We start from the raw sequence: 22,705 nt of genomic DNA, 5'->3' as shown, positions 1-22,705 counted from the left end.
AGTAAGATACCTTAAAGAAAAACCAAAAATAAAGGTGAGCTCTTGCGTTCTAACAGAGGTTGTACTAACCCAAATATATCTTTCCTATTTATCTGGAAGTGCATTGGAAATTTCTGTGAACAGTTATGTATATAACTGCAAAATGAAAAGTACAGAAAATGTTGTAATGATTGAAAGTATGAGAAATTATCCACAGTAGAAGAACACCAAAACATAAGCAGTGCTCTACTGGATTGGACCCCTGGCCTATCTGATCCATAATCTGTTCTCACAGTGGCCAGCCATCTACACAAGAAATATCCAATAATGGAACACTAATGGCTGCAAAATTTGAAATAATGGTAAATTGCTCTCATTGGATTTAAGATGGAAACTGATTCATCAAAAGATTATGTTTCAAGGTTAATGGACACCTCAAAGAAAATTCAAAAGGATGGGTAACAAATTTTCTGTGTTAGCAATGTAAAACATTTCAGGATTCCTATGAATTACTATCTTCCTTTTGGAACAATATTTTAATATATATGTAAATACGTTTATGGGGAAAGGATGTTAATATTATCTTAAATTATGTTTTAAAAGTATAGAATTTGCTTTTGAGAAATGTTGAAAAACTACTAAGCAAATAATTTGTAAAAAATGGAAATGCATTATTATTAGAGATATTAAGGATTTGATTCAAACATGTGTGATTTATTGATTCTCAAAATGGGCAATTTTTTTCTACAAAAATGGATGCAATTTATTGCTTTTGGCACAGATATCATGATAGTATACCATCAAGTTTTTTCTATTTTGATTTGAAATTTTCTTATATTATTTAACATTTACTATATAGGTGATATGCTCAGATATTTCATAATCTTTTTTATTTTCCTTGTTTTATATGTTATGTTCTTTTGTCACCCTTATTTAATTTGTTTAGGGTTTTTTTAATAGTTATCTGGCTTTCTGTTTTTTGTATTTGTAATTTTAAAAACTTGCAACAAAACAAAAATAAATGTTAAAAGTATGACTCTGTTGAGCTCTTACATGGTAGAACATGAGGATATCGATTCTTGATGGCATTGGCTGGAACTTCAGCTTCTGTCTTTGGCTGTTCCTTTCCAACTTCTTTCAGCTCCTGTACAATGCAAAAGAGAGAAAAATCTTTCATAGTATAGTCACATATTCTCAAAATCCTTCTCCCAGTTTGAGCCAAGCTTCAATTTGAAAAAAGCATAATTTAGATATCTTCAATTACAATTCCTATAAGCTAGCACAGCCAATATCTATGCTTCTTGGGATGATGGGAATTGTATTCCAAGGGATCTAAAGATGTGGAATGAATCTGGAAAGGCAGTTGTTAAGATATATTTGAAACAAATATTTCCCATAGTATTGAAGCTGATCAATTGTAAAGCTAAAAGATCAAATGCAAGAAGCAGCTGCATTCAACTTTTCCTCAATCTCTGTTAAATGTTTAAAAATGTATGTCCTAGAGGTGGAAAATGTGTTTAAATTTAAAGACTCTCTGCTACTTGATACTGTATCATTGAACATTTTCCTCACACCACCTACAGAGAAGTAATTTACAGTACTCGTTTAGGACAAAACTTGTTCATGAAGGAATATTCTTGGTGAGCTGATTTATAAAAAGTGAAGACTCCATCAGAGACGAACAATCATCACCCTCCATAGCTCATATCTTATAAACTTCAAACTGCTAAAATTCTTAAATAGGTTATTCTTTTGGAGTCAACTATACAGAAAACAGAAAATATACTGATAGTTATAGGCTCCATGAAATACAGTCCTTTGGAGTGCACTTAATGGATTTTGGCAGAGTTAGTGACTATCAAAGAAAGGCCATTTCTTCCAGATCAAATTACCAGCTATGAGTAGCAAGAAGAAAAGAGACAGTGTACATAGATTAATACATGCAGTAGCTTGTATTAATTATCTGGCTTGCCTGTAATGGACCGGCCTTCTCCAATCTACTATTTTTTAGATATGTTGGAACTTCAATTTCTAGAATTCCTTGCTTGTAAGTCCAACAGGCCCATGGCTTGATGTAATAAGCATCTTTTAATTGACTTTTAAAAAGCAAACAGGAAAGGGTTATTTGGAAAAAAATAGTCCAGAGAGCATCAAATTGAAGAAGATACAGTGGATGGTGCAGTTTGGTTAACTCTTTTCTAGCATTATATAAGCTAGAAAGAATACAGCTGTTGTTTAATTATGGCCACAGTTAAGCCTGGATAGAATTTTACCTAGAATCATTACCTCAAAATCCTGAAAGAACCCATTATTTGAGTTTGCTGTCCTTGTCTCATAATATTGTCTAAAACTTTGCAGAGGGATTGGCCGATGGGTATTCCTGCAAGGAATTAAAAAATGCTCAGAGAGATAGATTGAAAGAACAACTTAGTATGTTGGAAGCTGAATTACAATCAGACCCTCAAAAGAAAAAGTTGAAAATACAAATGGAATTATTAAAACATAAGTTAAACTTACTTGAGACAAATACAATGGCACAATAAAAAAATGAGAGAGCAATGAAACAGGAGATGTGCTAAGCAGACAACTTAGACGCCACAAGGCTGACATAACCAACATATACAATAAGCTAGATAGAATTCATGTTTCTTTTAGTTAAGTCCTAAGCTAGCAATATACACTACTTGTTTTGCAATAGAAGCAAAATTAACTGAATTTTATTGCAATGCTAAAGACTTTAGTTCCCTGGATGCTCATGAGTTGCTTTTACTACAGCTATGGACTTCAATATCCAGTTATACTCTTTATGATACCATGTCTGCTATTATCTCAAAGCTTCGGATATGCTAGAAAAGTGTGGATAGGTATTGATTACTTATCCCTGTTTTAAGGATATAGTTTAAAAATCCTTGTTTATGCCATAAGAAAATCAAATGCTGTTTCTAACTTCCCAAGGTCGACATGGAGATAATTTTTCATTGCAAATCAAACCTATAAGCTGAGCTCTGAGAATGTCGCAATTGTTCTTTCATAAAAACATAGGAATATCTATCCTACCACATCTAATATCTGGCTTAAGAAAGATGAGTATTGATTCACTTACCTGAGACTGTAGATGGTCATTTCTTGAGGTATATTACCCTTTTCTATTCTGAAATCATAACACGGACATTGCTATTGTTTTGGTGAGGAGGCATGTCTTTCCAAATGTACTTCGTCTCTCTCATTCTCTCCTTCCCTCCCTCCCTCCCTCTTCATTTTACCCTCCCCTTCCATCTCCATGTCCATATCTCTCCATATCCATCATCATCTCTCGATCTCTGCAACTGTTCATAACTGCATTTTGATAGACTCTTGTTGAACTATTTTTCTTACCTTCTAGTGCTATTCAACCAACTGATATATTATGGGCAGGAACATGCACATTTAAATAGATCAGCTATCTAAAAAAATCTAAGCTAGAACCATTTTTATACTAATTCCACTCACGTCCCATGCCCAGCTCCAAAGCAGACAATCCTATATTTTATTTTATTGTTTTATTTTATTTTATTACCTTCTTGTTCGTAAATGTTTCCAATAAATCCATACAGAAATGGCTGTGACTGTCACAAGGAATCCCATAATGATTCCAGCCACAACTGGGGCAGGCAAAGTTGCAGAATCTGCTGAAGCAGCTGCTGCTAGATATCAAAACAAAGAAAAATTACATTTGTAAAAGGTAACTTTCTCTTAAGCCCAGAAAAAGAAACATTGTCATAATAAATTGTAGTATAATTAGAAAGCATATAGCATTATCATTAAGGCACTATCCTATGAGGAAAGACAAATGATTGTCCATAAGAACAATTTCATAACCCATAATAGAATAGAATACCAGTAGTATTCAGATATCAACCAACCAACCATTATTACAGTCAAAGACCAATATAGAGTAGTCTGATATAGTTTAATTGGATGGGAAGACAGGATGCTGGAAGATACTGTGAAAACTGAACAGTGTGTACTGGGGTACAAGATGGGTACAGAGAAGAAGCAGTGGGTTATGCATGCGCATGCAGAGATGTAGTCTGGAAATGTCACTGAGTGAACTGTGTAGCCCACAGAACCAAAAGATTTTCCAGCAATATTGTACCCACAGAGCCTGTTCAGAAGAGACACTTACAACAACATTTAAGACAAGTAAGATCCCCATATTGGGGATTGCATAATAACATAGTTATTTCCCCTTTCTTATCACACCTACACCACCTAGCTAGCCACCTGGCAGCCCTCCAGCAAGAATAAATATAAATAAATCAATATTCCTTGCTGGAGGAATGATCCTCAAGATCATCTGGACAGTTGTTCTGAGAAAAAAATTAGGCATCTGGCAGATAAAGTCACATGGACTCACTTGGAGTTGGACTCTGACTCGGCAGGTCTTGTTGAGGTGATGGAAGCAAGCCTTGTTTGGTTAATGGCAGCTCCAATGTACATACCTTCTATATGTAGGAGATGAGCAGGGCGAGCCCAAAGGCAGGGTCAAATACATCATAATTTTGTAGTCATTGTGCTCCAACAAGAAATCCAAGCCCAGCCCCCATGAATTCCACTGATCTTTATCTAACGCCAATGTGGCTTGACCATTAGTAGATCAGATTCTTGTGTATAGGTAGCATATAAATAAAGTTTTAGTGCTTTGAACTCAATTCCCATTCCTGGTTACTTGCACCTGACACCATATGTCTTATATGGCAGTAAGAGGGGAGCTTATTTCTAGATAGAAATGCAAAGGATTGGACAACTGGTAATGTAATGAGATAATTTAACATATTCCTTTGAATATTTGGGACAGGCAGGAGAAACCCTAATTAGACAGAAACTAGACATCTATTTAATTCAGAATATAAACAAAGAATAGACCTTACCTGAGAATGCTGTGAAGGACACTTTTGGAGTCTGTTGGCTATATCTAGTGAATGCAGCAATACTGAACCTATAGGAATATTGAAATAAAACTTCTGATTATTCTATTTACTGACTTACACTTTCAGTAATTGCATTTATATCATCCTCAACTCTCCCAAGAGTTCGGCCACTGGGCATGCTTCTTTGATAGCCATTCTTTTACTCTCACAAAAATCTAGGAGATGGACGGGACTAGTATGATTGTTAACTACTTTCAGTAAGGAAATACTAGAGGATAGTTGCAAACTCCGTCAAGGTTCCCCAGATGATGACCAATGAAAATCAAATGAACCTATAGTATTTTACAGCAGAATTCTTTTTACGTTCCTACCTGTACTGTGTATTTGTTTTCAGCATTCCATTACAAGTTGCTCGGGAGTTGCTGCAATCTTCTGCACCCACAGGCACTGGCCAAGCCTTGAGGCTGGTGCTCTCATTAAGATGAAATGGGTTTGGCAGCAGCACAGCCAAATATGAGTCTTCCTGCCCATAATAGTGGTCATACCACGTGTGGGAAATGATTTCTTGAGTAGGCCTCAGTACTGGAAAGATAGCGATAAGCATTGCAGCATTAAGGTCCTAACTACATTAGGAAACCTCTCCTACCAAGTAAAGCACATAGAGAGCTAGATACTTACAAGACTCATTGGTGGTGACAACAATTCCATAATACTCTATGAGACCATTTTCTTCACTGAACATATCAGGAGAAATGATGATTCTGGAACTGGCATCAAACTGGGGAAGGTCCATTCTCACAGGAGGTGGAAGAACTGCAGCGGAAAATAAGAAACGTTGCTTGGAATTGATAGATGGTGCCGCATTAAAATGCCGCACAAAGTGTAACCCTTGGTACAATCAATGGTGAGATTAGAATCAATACCTTCCACAGATGTGTTGCACACTATTGTCACAGATGGGCCCTTTATGTCATTCCTGCCAACAGCATTAACTTGGATTTGATAGGAGGTATTTGTAGTCAGCTCTACCAGAGTAACATTAGTTTGGGAAACAACCAAAGCTAGTACAGGTTGTTGGAGGACTCCCTTTGGAAATGTATTCACAGTCAGCTCATAAGATTTAATGTCATTCTCAATGATGGTCCAGTTTAGAAACATACTGGTGGTGTCCGGTAGACATTGCAGGTTCTTCACATGACTAGGTTCTAGAGAGACAGGACACAATCAACTGAGCAAGTCCAAACATATCTGTCTCTATGTTAATAAATATCTGCAATACAGGAAAAAATGGGATAGAACAAATTCTGCCCAATTCACACTATTTTGTTCACAACTTTAGTGGAAACAGGCACTGAAATCACAGATGCTTTGAACCACAAATGTATGAAAATCATGCTTCTGATATCTGGCATTTGGAACAAAAACAGGCTTGCTTCTTAAGACTCTTATGCTGATCCATCTGGGCAAAGATCAAGTGTAAAAGATTCTACAATATTTACACAACGTGATGGAAGCTTCCTATATCCATATGAATGCCAGAGAGAATTTCTTGGTTCTTTGCTTCAAAGCATAGAATGAAGAAAATGTCTCCGGCATTCATATTGATTTGAATTTTATTTCCTAGCATACTGTGCTTTGCAGTTTGGCCTAACATTCTCTTCTGCTTCTTGAACTTCAACCAATTTTTTGATGTCCTAGCAGTAATGAGGATAATCCAATTGAAAGGATAAGTCTGGGGATTAAGATGGAAATATGAATGTCCTGGAAAGATGAACACATACTCACCTATTGGCATAACTATCATTTCAGAACTGTTCTTATATGGTCCAGCAACACAGGTGAGGGATACAGAATAATTTCTCCCTGGAACTAGTCCCTGAAAAATATGCCGGACTTGCCACTGAGTCAAGGTATGATGCTGTAACAAGGTGCTATTTTCTGGATGCCACAGCTGCAGCTGGCAGCGCTCAGGTTTGCTGACAGGTTTTGCCCAGGCCACAGACAATGCAGGATTTCCCTTCTCAGCCTTTACAGACAGCTTCCTTGGAATCAATGGGTCTGGTATGTAAAAACAAAAGAATACAGAGTGAACAAGCTGCATGATAATGCTGATATAACATTCTACAATGAAGTCCTGAATAATCAATAATCCCTTACTTGTTTGTAACAGAGATTGGTCTGGCTGCCTTGGTGCACAATCATTATTCTGTAATTACACGTAAAACTCAATTGAACTGCATCATCTCCAAAGCCATAACGGGAACACTGCCCAAGAATATTTTGTCCATGAAAGACTGTTTAGAAACTATTCAGTCCAATAGATTAAAGCAGAGGCTCCCAACCTTTTCTATACTCTGCACCCCAAGAACGCTTCTGATATATTCTCGCACCCCTTACAAAAATTTGAAATAACGGCAATGAATTATGCATATACACTATAATTTTGAAAACCCAAGTTTTTGAACCCCCTGGAATATCGTCTCGTATCCCCAGTTGGGAACTCCTGGATTAAAGAAAGAGCCATGGTGGCGCAGTGGTTAGAATGCAGTATTGCAGGCTAACTCACTGCTCACTGTCAGGAGTTTGATTCTAACAGGCTCAAGACTGACTCAGCCTTCCATCCTTCTGAGGTTGGAAAAATGAGTATCCAGGTTGTTGGGGCAATATGCTGACTCTGTAAACCGCTTAGAGAGGGCTGTAAAGCACTATGAAGCGGTGTATAAGTCTAAGTGCTATTGTTATTGCTGTTGCTATTTTTAAAACAAAGGTTTTACTATCACCATTTTTAAGGTATCAGGCTTTTTTACAAAGACATTCATACCATCCTTAAAGACTTAGTCAGTTCTTTTGGCTTAATTTAAGGAGAATTTCATGAAAAACAATGGGACATGTTGCTGTTTTACACAATATTACATTAATCAAAAATCTGTTTAAATCTATTTTTCAGAAATCTAAGGGTAATTAAGAATGTTATTCAGTTTAAATCTCTCCTTGCAGAAATGATTAGGGCTGCTCTTTCAAAAAGCTCCCCCCCCATCTTGTGCAGGAGCAGAAAAAAAAAAGGACTTAGATACTCAGTGCCTGCATAAATTCTTCCAAATCATTTTGGATTCATTGATTGATATCAATGCTATAAATTACTAGAGCTGAATTTAACTTCAGCTGATAATCAACCATCATTACAGCATGGATGGACAATTATTTTGGACTTGAAGATCAAACATGCTGGCATGTTGTGAGTTAGGGGCTCATACACCTCCATCATTCATACATTCATATCTCTCTTTTGTCTTATTCTATCCTGATCGCTCAAACAATTTTGAACAGAATTGCTAATTAAAACGGATAAAAGGAAGTAAAAAAATGCATCCTTTGTCCTAATCACTTACTACTAAATACCAATTTTCTGTGGGGCAGCTAATGACTTTGTCAATAGGAAAAGTGGACGAAATTTAGAACCAATGTAAAAGTTAAGACACTTCAATCATATTAAGGTGTCCAATCCTCATTCTTCAAAACCACTTTAAAACTGATTGTCTTCTTTCTTGCACCTTCAGAATAGAGTACAGACGACAAGGAAGGAGGAATTGCAGGGGAGAAGGGTGAAAGAATCTGGACTGCCTGTAAATTATAGAGGCATAGTACTTGGGGGGGGGGAGACCAGCTTTGCTAAAATTTGAAATATTCCACAGCAAAGCCAGTAATAAACTGACTGAGCTTCAGATACAACTGACATTGGGAGTTTCAGGAGCTCTGGAGTAGATTTTGAATTGGTTTAAAGTTCCTATCTGGAAATGTCCATATATGGACAATGAAAAAACTCAGACTCACATGTCCAGTCACTGGTGTTCCCTGATGATATCCGATATGGCCCTGCTATAGAAGCAACTTCCAGCAAGTATTTACTTCCTGGGATGAGCCTTCCAAAAGTGAAATTAGTAATGTCCTTTTCTACAGATACCTTGGCTACCACAGTGCCCAATGCAGCATTAAAGAGTGTAAGTACATAGCCACTTTGATCTCCTGCAGGAGGTTCCCAGGTAGCACTCAGCTTGTCAGTGTGCCCTTTATTTGACAGAAGCACCTTGCGAGGAGGTAGAGGACCTAGGCAGAAGAGAAAGAGAAGTGGAAGTTACGTGTATCAATAGGAGATACTAATTTAACAAACAAATCGGTGTGAATTTATCTTTTACATAATGGATATTGCCAGGAAAGAATTACTGACACTATTACTTAAGTGTTAGATCTTCTTTCTGGTATAATGTTAGCAGCAGCTCAGATCTCAAGTGCAAACTCAGACACAGTATTTTTTGGTCAAGTCAAATGTGAACTAATGGATTCCAAACACCTGGTCAGCTCTTAGATGCGATGATTAATTATTGATTCTATTGTAAAGTTCCAGGATTATTGATGTAATAGGTTTAAATTTCATTGGGAAAGACCCTATTGGGAAAGACTGAAGGCAAAAGGAAGGGACAGCAGAGGATGAAATGGTTAGATAGTGTCATCGATGCAATGAATATGATTTTTGGCAAATTCTGGGAGACAGTGGAGGACAAGGGGGCCTGGCATGCTACGGTCCATGGGGTCATAAAGAATCAGACACAACTTAGTGACTGAACAACAAAATTTAAATATTTCCCTTGTGCCTAGAAAGATGGATAATAATTCAGCCATTATTTGAAGTGACTGTGTCTCCCCGAGGCCTTATTTTGGGATGTAGCAATGGCTGCATTACCAGAAGAACAGGATCAGATGTCTGCTTGTTGAAACCAAGCAGAATTGTAAGGCTCCATTTCCAAATTGACCAATTTAGTCAATTGGCCATTGATCAAAGATGATCAAAGGCCTGGAGACCAAAACGTACGAAGAACGGCTGCAGAACTTGGGTTTTGCCAGTCTAAAGAAAAGAAGAAATAGTGCAGACATGATAGCAGTATTCCAGTATCTGAGGGGTTGCCACAAAGAAGAAGGGGCCAGGTTGTTCAGAGGGAAGGATGAGAAACAATGGTTGGAAGCTGATCAAAGAGAGAAGCAACCTGGAATTAAGGAGAAACCTCCTGACAGTGAGGACAATCAACCAGTGGAACAGCTTACTCCCAGAAATTGTGGGTGCTCCATCGCTGGAAGTTTTTAAAAAGAAACTGGACAATCACCTGTCTGAGATGATATAGGTCCTCCTGCTTGAGCAGGGGGCTGGACTAGAAGACCTCCAAGGTCCCTTCCAGGTCTATTCTATTCTATTCTATTCTATTCTACTCTACTCTACTCTACTCTACTCTACTCTACTCTACTCTACTCTACTCTACTCTACTCTACTCTACTCTACTCTACTCTACTCTACTCTACTCTACTCTACTCTACTCTACTCTACTCTACTCTATTCTGGGAGCAGATGCTAATCTTCTATATTAAAATTGCTACTGGGTTTATTAATTGCTGGATATATTTGGCCTCCTTGATTCTAATATTTATTGATGCAAAAAATTTCCTATCAAACTATGCAAGCTATGGAGATCAGCATTATTCCTTATTTGACCTAAGTGAGGGAGGTGTCTGCCATTTCAAGTGAGATTCAGGACCTGTTTTCCTCTTAGCTTCAGAATGACAACATGCTGCATTGCTTGGAATGGAACTGCAAATAAAACTTGTTTATTAAATTAACAAGTTCTTGGCCATATGTACACATTTTGGTCTGTTTAAAACAGTTTCTGGATTCTGTCTTTGTTCTGGGTCACAAGACCAAGTGTAGTAAGGGAGTTTATCATTTTCAAAATTACAAGAGCAATTGAAGAATCAGGAACTCACTTGTGCTGTTTTCTTTTACTCATGACAATTCTACTCTGTTTGGAATGCATGGCAAAGATGCTGTTTGATGACTCTGGTTTAACTATTTTTTTTCTGATGAAGGAATTTTCTTACATTATTTGTCTAATAACTGATTATGGTGAGGAAGAAATGTGTTTTTAGGAGTGAGTCTACTGAAGTGGATTTGAAGAAAAATATATAGTTGGGTATCAAAGAGATTATCAAACACGCAAGAATAAACTAAGGGAAAATATTAGGATTTTCTCATTAGGATGAGGACAATGGCAATCCAGATTGTGGCTATCTGTCTTACTTACCTATTTTACCTTGCAAGTTCATTTTATTTTCAGGTAAGAGTGTAAATTGCTTTGGGCAAACCCTACTGTCTACAACTGAAGTTACACATATGAGAAGCCAATCATTATAACAAGGGGCAGCATTTTAGAATCATGTATGGCAATAATAGAGGAGCAGGATCTTATCGTCATTTACTCACTTGTCCAAGCACTGAAATTCCCTGCCGAAGTCCTATGAGGTCCAGCCTTTGAGAGAATCTCAGATAAATAATTGATTCCAGGTGTCAAACCTGAGTAAGTAAAATCAGTGGCATCCTTTCCTAGATGTGCTTGTGTTGCTAAAGTGCTGGATCCTGCATAGTACAGTTTCAGTTCGTAGCCATCCAGTCTTCCAGAAGCTGGTGCCCAAGTCACATGCAGCCTGTTTGGGTATCCTCCATTCCAGACTTGCACAGAGGAAGCTGGCAGAGGAACTGTAAAGTAATTAAGAATTTATTTGATAAAGCGAGTAACAGTAATTGACATAAATGGCAGTACATGGCAGTACTACAGGGCCTGGGAAGATGGTAACTATATAATGGATTATATATGGCATATACCATAGTACTAATAATTATGTTTCTCTGTATGTATATAAATAAAAATATTTATTAGATGTATAAGTTGTACTTCACATAAAACAGAACAGTTTACAAAACAAAATAAAAAACACAAAATTATAAAGATTAAAACCAGCTGTCAAGAGCAATACCTTAAATCTACCAAATAACAAACATAATTAGCATGTTCATCCTGAGTAAACAGGACAGTCTTGAACAGCAGGCAGAACTACAAAGTTGAGGAGGATAGGCGTAAATCCTACTTATCAATACTCAATTATCAATAAATAGAACAAAGTAATAGAAAATATAATAAAGACTGGTCAAAGTCAGCGTCAGAAAGTTGATTTACACTAAATCAGACCACTGAACCATCCCACTCACTATTTTACTGTCAGCAGCTCTCTAGCTCTAACCCAGTGTTTCTCAACCTTGACAATTTTAAGGCATGTGGACTTCAACTCCCAGAATTCCACAGCCAGCATTGCTGGCTGTGGAATTCTGGGAGTTGAAGTCCACATGCCTTAAAATTGTCAAGGTTGAGAAACACTGGAACCTGAATCAGGTAGACTTAACCTTGAAGGCATACTGTAATTTCACATGTGAAGAGAAAACAGATAACAAACTCCCATTCCTCGACATCAACATAAGGAGACTAGACAACAGAAAACTGGAAACTCGTGTCTACTGAAAACCCCCACACACGGACCAGATCCTCAGCTTTGCAAGCAATCACCCCACCACACAAAAATGAAACTGTGTCTAGACTCTCTTCAGAAGGGCCAGTACATACTGCAGCACCACAACACCAAGAAAAGCAGAAGAGAAATGGCTGCTTGATGTCTTTCTCTGTAACTGCTATCTAAAAAAAACTTTGTATTTTGACGTAGCATCCAAACCACAACACACCACACACAGCCAGCCACCATGCAAAAACTAACCCTACCATACACAAAAGGGATGTTGGAAATGACAGCCAGAATTCTCAAAAGCCCACAAACCCACAGCCAAACTCCACCAGGAATTATCCAAAACAAAGACAAGACACAGAAGGATGAAAGAAATAGTGTAATCTACAAAATCAACTGTAACGATTGCAACCAATTCTGTGTGGGACAAACATCACATCAATTAAAAACCAGAATCCACAAACACTGGCTGGCCAAACGCCACAATCCCAAATCCTTAATCTCTACCACACCAACACCAAACAGCACCAGTTCAACTGGAACAACACAAAAATCATTGGCCACACTACCACCCGCCATGCTTGTGAATTCATCAAAGCCTGGCACTCCACAAGCAATTCCATCAACATACACATTCACCTACAACCAGCCTACAAACCCCTCAGAAACCAAATCAACTGCACAGACAACCAGAGACAGCATCAACCCTCAACCAACCCACGCAAGCCCCCCCACCAGCACTCACCTGCCAATGACCTTCAACTGAAGTAACCTCCCCATCAAAAACTCTCACTCACACCTGACCCATCAAAATGACCCATTACAAGACCCTCCCTTGACACACCCACATCTGACCCATCATAAGATCTACTGACCACACAAAGCCCTTATAAACAGAAGAGCACTGCACTGACATCCCCTAAAATCCACTGAAGATGTTATCTAGCCTGGTAATGAAACATTCAAAAGCTAACCCATAACCTCGGAGAACGAACCTTCATCCTCATATGTAAATACATTTATTAAGTTTTATCCATTTTTCTTATTATTCATTTTGCTTTTTCCCAAAGAAAAATCACTTTGCTTTTCTCAAATTGGTATCTCCCAGATATGCTACACATCTACACATCTACTGATATTTACCAACCATGCTGGTTGAAAGTTATGGGAGTTGAAGTCCAATACAAGGCACCAAGCTGAGAAAGTGAAAAGTGAAATGAACCTAACGACTGACAGTGGTAAGAACCTGCTGTAGGTACCATTCTATGTGAATAAATCACCATCATATTTTCATCACTGCAAACAGTTGAACGGGTTTGGCCTCATGTTAATATGTAAGCTTGCCTATCTTGTCTCTGAGAGAATGCACATGAGGATTTAATGTATATCAATGTTTATAGGATTTTTGAATCTAATGGATTCAAAGCACATTTACAGATTATTATTTCTTGTTACTAAGACCTACATTTCCTTTCCTCTAATTACATATAGAAGAGGGATCAAATCAGTCAAGAATAATAAAAACTCTGTCAACTTGGGGTTATATCCAATTGCTTGATTTAGTAGACTTCAGGAAAGGAAACGTGACCTAATGAGCAATCATCAAGCATGTGGAAAAACACTGAGGAAGAGTTGGCTAAAGAAAATGGAAAAAAACACTGAGGAAGAGTTGGATAAAAAAAAAGATCTTGAGAACAGAGCTGTTCAAAGAATTTATCAATCTAGTATCTATGCATAACAGTACAGCCATAAGTCTAGGATCTAGACAGCCAGACTCACATGTCCACTCAGCAGCAATGGTGGAGGAGGCCTCAGCATGTCCTTTCACTGAAATAACCTGCACAGCAAAATGGCCTCCTGCTGGCAAACCTGTCCAAAGGAAATCCTGGACCCCTGGGCCAATGACACGAACTCTCTTCATGCCTGGAGGATCCAGGCTATACAGGATCATCCTATAGTGGTCTCGTCCTCCTGGAGGTTCAGTCCAAGATGTGTATAGTACAGATGAATTGCCCATATTTTTCAGAATCAGGTTCATAGGAGCAGCAGGGGCTGCAGTCAGAAAGAAGTTTCAATCAGAAACTGTTTTCATAGTATAGTACCATACAGTACATGGTGAAACAATAAAATTTAATCATTATCTTCCAATGTGAACAAGACTGAAGAGTAGGTAAGTCCATGCATGAGAAACATAAACAAATCTTTTTGCATCAGAATTCACTCATTGCACCATACAATACGTTCAGAGATCAATTATCCAAGATATGCCATTCTTGTTCTCACTTAGAAATCCACCCCAGTGCGACATTTACCTGTGCAAGCTGAGCTGTTCCTAGAAGCAGAGCTGTAGGGTCCAGCCAGTGACCACACCGCAATCAGATAGCAGGTTCCAGGGGCTAGCCCCACAATTGTAATATTGGTGCTGGTTTTCCCCACAAACATGTGATTACTGGTATCTGTAGATCCCTCTTTAGATACAGACACCATATAACCATCTCTCTGCCCAGCTGGGGCCTTCCATTGCACAGATAACACTGAAGAACTGTGACTGATCACTTTCAGAGATAGTGGCAACAAGGGCACTAGAAGAAGCAGCACAAGTGGTATCAGAAAATGTTTGCTGTACAAAAATAATTAGACAAGTGCAAAGGCTCATTGGTTTTTTATTGTCCCATTAGGGTAGTTAAGTAATTAAGACATAGTTAAGTAATTAAGATATAATGATAGAAAAGAGGAAGTACTAGGTAATAATGAATACAATATGGAATGTGAACATTAACACCAGAAAAGATAAGAGTCTCATTTATTGACTTAGTGGAGATAAAGGCCAATTCCTTTTCCAATATTGTCTCTTATAATGGCTCTGGGTCTTTATGTAATGTTATTGTACACTACATATATGTAATGTTGTATTGTACGTTACAAATATTAATATTGGCATGTGGAGACTAAGTTATCATTATACCCATGAATCACAGATAGCCCTTAACCATACTTTTTATTGACACCAAGAATCCTATCTATTTTTCCTCATACACACGAACACCCAGTACAGTAACAAGATGTTGGAATCAGGAGTCAGAACAGTTGGAGGCTGTGCCTAGTTCTTTGAAGAGAAAATAAATCAGATTTGCTCTGATTTGGACTTAAGCATTTGGGTAGAACATAGAGTGGCATAGTAGTTGCATGTTCTGCTGATATACTTTTTAAAAAAAGTATATATGGAATCCCAACTTCTGCATGCTCAATATTTACCATTCCTGACTGATTAAATTGGTTGGGTGGCACTTGCCCCATGAACATGGGATGCATTTTCTGTCTCCTTAAAGGAGGTGGTTATAGAACATGCACTGAAGAAATCCTCCTATGATCCAGCACCTTTCTAACTATAAACCAATCTCAAATATTTCATTATTGAATAGGGTAATCAAGAAAGTGGTTGTTCTGAAGGTTCAGATGTACTGCATGTGATATTGTTGTTCAATCACTAAGTTGTGCCCGACTTTTCGCAAGCCATAGCATGCTATGCAGACACATTTCAAACAGGTTTTCATTCAGAATGTACTTGATTAAATGCTTTGGTTATCTCAGGCTGACCCACATTGAAAACGAGATGGAGGAATGTGTCTTGGCTAGTTCTGCCAAATCTCATAGACCTTTAAAATCCTAAAAGACTCAGGACCTATGGTTTATGAATCTGCCAGGTTACTTAGAACAGCAAAGCTGGAACAGAGGAAAAAGGCTTTCTACTGCAAGGTTCCCAGGCTATGGAATGGCCTTCCCAAGACAGGCATTTTTGGTTGTTCCTCACCAACTACTTTGGAAAATAGCAAAATGTGTACTATGAAACTTTGAATTGTTAATTATTTTAACATTAATTTAAATTTTTATCTTAATTGTTCTGATTGTATTGGTTTTGCTTTGTATTTTATTATACACTCTCTGAGTGCTTATATAATCAGGAAGACAAGGTGTAAATTTAATAATAAATAGTAAATAAACACACTACAATATAGCACTCTAAAAATGTTACAAAAATTTAGTAGTGGGCTGATCATGGTGAAAAGAAAGGAAATATCCAAAGGATAACAGTTAGAACAATTAACCTGACAATTAGAACAATTAACCAGTGGAACAACTTGCCTCCAGAGGCGGTGAATGCTCCAACACTGGAAGTTTTTAAGAAGAGACTGGACAGCCATTTGTCTGAAATGGTATAGGGTTTCCTGCCTGAGCAGGGGGTTGGACTAGATGACCTCCAAGGTCCCTTCCAACTTTATTATTATTATTATTATTATTATTATTATTATTATTACTACTACTACTACTACTACTACTACTACTACTACTACTACTACTACTACTATCAAAAAGTGATACTGGTGTCCCTCTTGTTTAATCCATTTCACTCAGGATTTGTAAAGTAGGGAGTAATTACTGAACATCCCCAATGACGGCTGTCTGACCTCTTCTAAAATATGTAATTATATGGGATAGTATTGGTGCAAATTCAAAAGGCAAGGGAGAGAAAATATAGAACCAATGATTAGCTAGATCTTAATATCTCAGTCATAACCCAGCTCTGATCCTTCTGTCAAAATCAGCAATTGGAGATAGACCTCTAGAAAAATTTGCAGTCCCAAGCTATTTCAGGCCGAATAAACAGAATGGAAGAAAAGGCAGAAGGAGCCCTAAATTATACCTGTGTAGCCAATGGCTGTTTGGGAAGAAATGTAGTGAGGTCCAGCTCTGGAGACAATTTCAACACGATACCGAGTTCCTGGCACCAGATTATCCAAAGTCACCTGTGTAGTTCCATGTGGTACAGACACATTCTGGATAATGGACAGGGATTCCTCCGAATAGAGCTGTACCCAATATCCTCGTCCTCTTCCTGATTCAATCCAGCTCACAATCAATTGCTGGGGATTCTGGCTTCCTTTCACACTCACATTTGCCAGAGATAGAGGATCTATAATGATAAAAAGGTTGGCAAATCACAGCCAGAATTTAGAAAAAGGCAGGCATGGTCTGGATGACTGAGAATCTCCATAGACATTTAGTCATGCATTTTGGGATGAACACTCTTCAAATGGTGCGGGAGTATGAACAAATCTCCGGAAAACATTACAGACTACAGGAACCATTTGCGCTTCAGTTTGAGATGCAGACAACACAGACTCATCCCCAACAGCCTGCGCCTGTCTTCAACAGTGAAGGGACACAGGGCAGAAAACATCCTGCAGCCAAGAAGGCTCCACACACATTTGCACTGCTCAGGTGACCCTGAGGACACAAGTAAATCTCTAAATTTTAGGCCTCAACAACTCCCCAAAAGAATGCAAATACCAGCTGTCTGCAAGGAATATAAATCCTTCCATTCCCCACCATCCAGTCAGAGCTGAAGAAGCTTCTTGGATGGGAAGTGAAACGTCTTCAAAGAAAAAACAAGAAAGTCCAGTTGCCCCCTGAAAAGGCAACTTTGGTACATCACGCTATACATGCTTAGCCTTACTGAGATGTTAGCCTGCAATAAAAACTGTGTGTTCAGGAAAGTCTCAGCTACAGGGTCTCATTATTGGCAGAAATACTCACATGTCCATGCAGAAACCACCTGAGATGAAGCTTGGTATGGTCCTGCCATTGCTGTAACCTCCAGTAAGTACTGACTGCCAGGTTGAAGACCTTCAAATGTAAAATTTAGCATGCTTGGCCCAATTGTGATATTCCTCTGCAACGGATGTTCCAGACTGAAGAATCGCAGGAAGAGCTGGTCTCTGTCACCTAGAGGCTGGCCCCAAGAAGCAAAAAGGCTGCTGGACCGCCTGCTACTGGCCAGCGTCACTCCTGATGGCACCAAAGGATCTGAAAGAAAGAGGTTAATCTATTACTATTCCGTTCCAAGTTGGAGAATTCAGGCAATGAACAGAAGTTTATTTTGAAGGAAAGATTTCTAAGTAAAAAAAGTGACTTATCTTGGAACAATCAATAAAAGTAGTAAAGATCACATATATGAGAATCATTTAATCAATATATTGTTTCTGGGCTATAAGCATCCAGATACCACTCGATAATAGCAAAGAGATACTAAACTCACACAGATACAGGTACCTTAGGTTTATTCCTGCCTTGTAAATTATTAATTGTAAACTATTGATGTGAATTAAGATATAATTAACCTATTAACATGAATTATTGTGATACAATTAATTTTTGAACAAATTACAAAAACAAAACTCAAATATGATGTCTGAAATCTCGGGAAATCTGTTGAATTTGGATGAAATACGGTTACCTTTCTAAATCAGATCGAGCTCTTACCTCAACAAAAATCAGGGTGGATCCTTACAAAATTCAAACTCACAAATATTCTCTCATTTCTACCTCTGCTTTTCCTCTTCCTGTCTTTATTTGCAATGAGATGTTTTATGTTTGCTAATACTTTTTCTACTTGTAAGTATATGACTCACTGAAAGTCAAACAGAAGAATAGGAGAAATCCTCTGCTGCAACTTTTCATCAATGCATTAATTTGACGACTTGGACTGCGTCTCCCAGTATGGTAAAAGGGAGGGTTGGGATGATGTGATTGTAGTTGAGCACAACTGAAAAGTATCACATTGGAGAAGGAGGCTTGTTCTACTACTACTGAGAATGGCGGCATACTCACATGTCCAGTCACTAACTATTTGAAAATGAGACTGAAATGATCCAGCCACTCTGGCCAACTTCAGAGTGTATTGACGTCCTGGAATGAGCATTTCAAAGGTGATATTAGCCTCTGCCAGGGTCAAATTTTTTATCACTAATTGGGACTTGGTTTCCAGAAGAACTCCTATGTAGAAGCCTCCGCTTTTAAAAGGATTCTGCCAAGAAGCATGGAGCGACCTCATTCTATGACCATCATTGCTGAGTTTCAGGTGCTCTGGAGGCAAAGGATCTGAAGGAAGGAGAATGGAATCAATATCAGGCAGGTTATACACTATAAGCAAATACTTACAATTGACCAAAGTTATTTCCTAGACAGTTGCCCAAAACTTTCCTTGACAGTTGCATAATAACATCTGTCCTGAAGGAAACATGGAATCCTAAACCAAGACTAGTTGATTCTCAGGCAAATCTCGATCACGAGGCTCTGAACAGCTGGATCCTACTTGTCATTGGAATAGACTGTGCAATAGAGTCTTCATAAAAAACAACCTGCTAATGGTTGCATGTTCTCCCTATAGCTGCTTTATCTAATCTAAAATAACATTAATAATTACGGAATTATATGCATTTTTTTATTCTCTATAATATGAAATCATGTATAGCAAGGACTGCCAAACCCAGATCTTATGTGGGCTCCTGTGCGCATTAGAAGTTTAAAAAAATCAAATCAGCTTTTGTGTTGCAATATTAGAAGAGATCATAATTGTTAGAACAAAAATGCACAATTCTCTCAGCAAATGTGAAGTGGAGGAGCACATTTTAAGACTGGACTGTTTAGAGGGATGAAGGAGATAAAGAACTCTGCAAGAGTTGAGACATTCTTTTTGCCTCACCCAAAATCCTTACTTAAAAAAAACCCGAAACAGTTGATATTTTGGCCTCTCCCACTTGGGGATAAAGCTCCCTCATGTTTCATAAAATGATAGCTTGCTGTTAGAGAGGCTTCTTTCTCAAAGGCAAAGGAGAAACTTCTCTTAATCAGCAGGACAGTTGTGCATGCCAAGTCCCTTTGATGGGTCCTATTGCTCTCTTTAGAATTTCTACCCTTCCTCATTAAAGCTGTTATGGTTGCAAGCTCTTGCATAAGGGGTTAAGATTGAGAAGTTGTGCTGATTGTAACTTTCCTATTCAAGCCAAGAGGATAGGTTACATAGTTTTATTGTGTAGATACATATACACCGATACAATGTCTATACTTATTTTCCAGATGTTGTTTGGAAGAAAAACTGTAACGCTAAACTACCAATACCATATTCATTACCTAGCTAAGTAACCTCAGTGTTGCTACTTAGCCTGGATAAAGAAATGTCTGCAAGTTCAGAGAGCACAAAAACTTTGCAATAAAAAAGGATACAGGATAACTGCATTTTTTTGCATCCCTGATGTGAGGGTTTTTTTTAATTTTTTTTTTTTTTTTGCATTTTCTGTGCCCCATCTTGGAACCTCTCTCCATAACAGAACAATATTGCTCTTCTGACACTCACATGTCCAGTTGTTGAGATGGAGCGGTAGAGAAATGTGGGGGCCTGCAACTGTGCAGATCTCCAAGGCATATTGAGTGCCTGGTCTTAACCCTTCATAAAGTTGGATGGAGGACTGCTTAGGCAATGAACTGTTTTGCAACATAACAAGGGGCTTCATGGTATACAACGTTGTCACATAACCAGTCCCAGCTGTCTCTTGCCAGTGAGCCTGAAGCATGAAGGAACTGCCTTGATTCAACAAATTCCCACTAGATGGAGCCATGGGATCTGAAAGGGAGAAAAAAGAACCAGAATGTTGTGTGCAGGTTTTCTTATAAAAGACCTGGAACAATCCAAGATGGGGAACTGTGGTCTGAGGAATGGCAGAGTGCCAAAAAAAAAGACCTCCTCACAAAGCCTGTAATGGTTGTTTGTTCTGGTATCCTGATATTCAAATCACATGTTCATTTTCTTCTCCTTACTAGAGCACAGCAGAAATTATTTAGTCCCATACCAAATTGTAATTTCAAATTAGACAGATGTTATCTGTCACTCTGTGTTCACCATCATCATAGCAATTGATTGGGATCTAGCAGGGTTTGACCACCTTTTATTGCAATCTCTTGAGCTTTCTCCTCCTGTAACTGCCAAAAATCAAGATCACATTTTTCCATTTTGAAAACACAACAAAACTGTAAAGTATTCTCTAAAATAAGTCAACATCATTTTCTTTAAAATTCAAGAATAAAATTTAAAAAAAATTGGTATCTTGGGCGAACCCACTTTATGTCACTGCCTTTTGTTGGCTCTTGCTGCCATTCCACAATGTCCTAGGTACTGACCCCAGGAACCAAATGCAAATATACACCCACCCACCCCCACAGTCCTGGAGGACAATCTCTGAGTGTAAGATAATGGATCTTTACTTCTCTCAGCCAGTATCCCCCTCAAATCAAACATTTTCAGGGAGGTATTTTAGAGGTTAATTTGCAACCACTCTTCCCCATTTCTTCTTCTAAGATCTGAAGTTCAGCTCTTACTTACAAGTCCAGGCAGAGATGCTTTTTGCTGTTGCTTTATGGGGCCCAGCAATAGCTGCAACCCAAGCAGTATAGTGGCTTCCAGGGGCCAGGTCATTAAAGATGACATATGTGCTGTTCCCTCCCACGGATACATTTCTGACCATAATGCCATCCTCTGCTTTTTGCAGAATCACCAAATAAGATTCTCTTTTACCAGCTACTGAGTTCCACGAAGCTTTCAAAGTGCTATCTTTGCCATAGTTGATCAAATATACATTGTCTGGTTTCAGGGGGTCTATGAAAAGATGAAAGGAAGATTCAACATTCATAATAAGTAAATAATTTAGAAATCATTCCGATTAATCATGCCCAACTAGATATCCTCGAGATGTGTTACATAATTCCATCAAACATCATTGGGGGCTACTGATAAAAGAGATAATGTACTTTAATACAAGTTATCTGTTAGATGCCTTGCAGATGATGCTGTCAATATGTTATTAAACTACATTCTGCAACAACTTGAACCTATGCACTGGTCCTTTTCGTGGTCTTCAGCTCAATACCATCATTCCAGAAATTCTCTACTCTAAATTGATCCAGCTCACTATACCTACTCATACTTGTAGGTGGATAATCATTTTTTTGAGAAATAGGAAGCAATAAGTGAGGCTAGGGGAAAATTACATTTAGTACCCGGGCAATGAGCACAGGCATCCCTCAGGGTTGTGTGCTGTCTCCATTATTCTTTTCTCTCTATACCAGGGGTAGGCAACCTTGGCTCTTTTATGACTCGTGGACTTCAATTCCCATAATTCCTGAGCCAGCCATGCTGAGGGGAAAGGGAGAGGTTTCCAAGCTGAGCCATGCTAGCTCAGGAATTCTGGGAGTTGAAGTCCATGAGTCATAAAAGAGCCAAGGTTGCCTACCCCTGCTCTATATCAATGACTGCACATCAAGGGACCCCTCTGTTAAAGTTTGGAAATTTGCAGATGATACAATGGTCAGTGGACTCATTTGAAACAATGATGAGTCTACATATAGGTGGAAGGTTGAACAACTGGCCCAATGATTCATGCAGCTGTAACAATCTGGAGCTGAACACACCTAAAACTGTAGAGATGAGAGTGGATTTTAGGAGGAGTTCTTCTATTTTATCACTTCTTACCATATTCGACAGCACAATATCAGCAGTAGAGTCCTTTAAATTTTGGGGTTCTATAATCTCC

General features: G+C 38.3%; 1 protein-coding gene across 1 annotated transcript in view; it reads right to left on the bottom strand.

Annotated features, from left to right (window-relative positions):
* Positions 1–21,640, bottom strand: part of LOC107289535 (receptor-type tyrosine-protein phosphatase V-like) — a 35,686-nt gene extending 14,046 nt beyond the window's left edge. The window contains exons 1-17 of the mRNA XM_029284564.1: positions 21,499–21,640; positions 20,476–20,742; positions 18,951–19,220; positions 17,877–18,146; positions 16,984–17,253; positions 14,594–14,863; positions 14,061–14,333; positions 11,284–11,466; positions 8,721–8,993; positions 6,675–6,947; positions 5,813–6,094; positions 5,568–5,702; positions 5,261–5,471; positions 4,890–4,957; positions 3,536–3,662; positions 2,266–2,359; positions 1,033–1,123 (exon numbers count right to left, since the gene is read on the bottom strand). Of these exons, the coding sequence (XP_029140397.1) occupies positions 1,033–1,123; positions 2,266–2,359; positions 3,536–3,662; positions 4,890–4,957; positions 5,261–5,471; positions 5,568–5,702; positions 5,813–6,094; positions 6,675–6,947; positions 8,721–8,993; positions 11,284–11,466; positions 14,061–14,333; positions 14,594–14,863; positions 16,984–17,253; positions 17,877–18,146; positions 18,951–19,220; positions 20,476–20,742; positions 21,499–21,640 (3,499 nt within the window). The remainder of the gene's footprint in view (positions 1–1,032; positions 1,124–2,265; positions 2,360–3,535; positions 3,663–4,889; positions 4,958–5,260; positions 5,472–5,567; positions 5,703–5,812; positions 6,095–6,674; positions 6,948–8,720; positions 8,994–11,283; positions 11,467–14,060; positions 14,334–14,593; positions 14,864–16,983; positions 17,254–17,876; positions 18,147–18,950; positions 19,221–20,475; positions 20,743–21,498) is intronic.
* Between the last annotated feature and the right edge of the window lie 1,065 nt (positions 21,641–22,705).

This window comes from Protobothrops mucrosquamatus, unplaced genomic scaffold, assembly GCF_001527695.2.
Source record: "Protobothrops mucrosquamatus isolate PMUCROS unplaced genomic scaffold, P.Mucros_1.0 scaffold712, whole genome shotgun sequence".
Lineage (NCBI taxonomy): Eukaryota > Metazoa > Chordata > Lepidosauria > Squamata > Viperidae > Protobothrops > Protobothrops mucrosquamatus.
The sequence above is the reverse complement of the archived record's forward strand: the minus strand, read 5'-3'. Positions and strand labels throughout refer to the sequence as shown.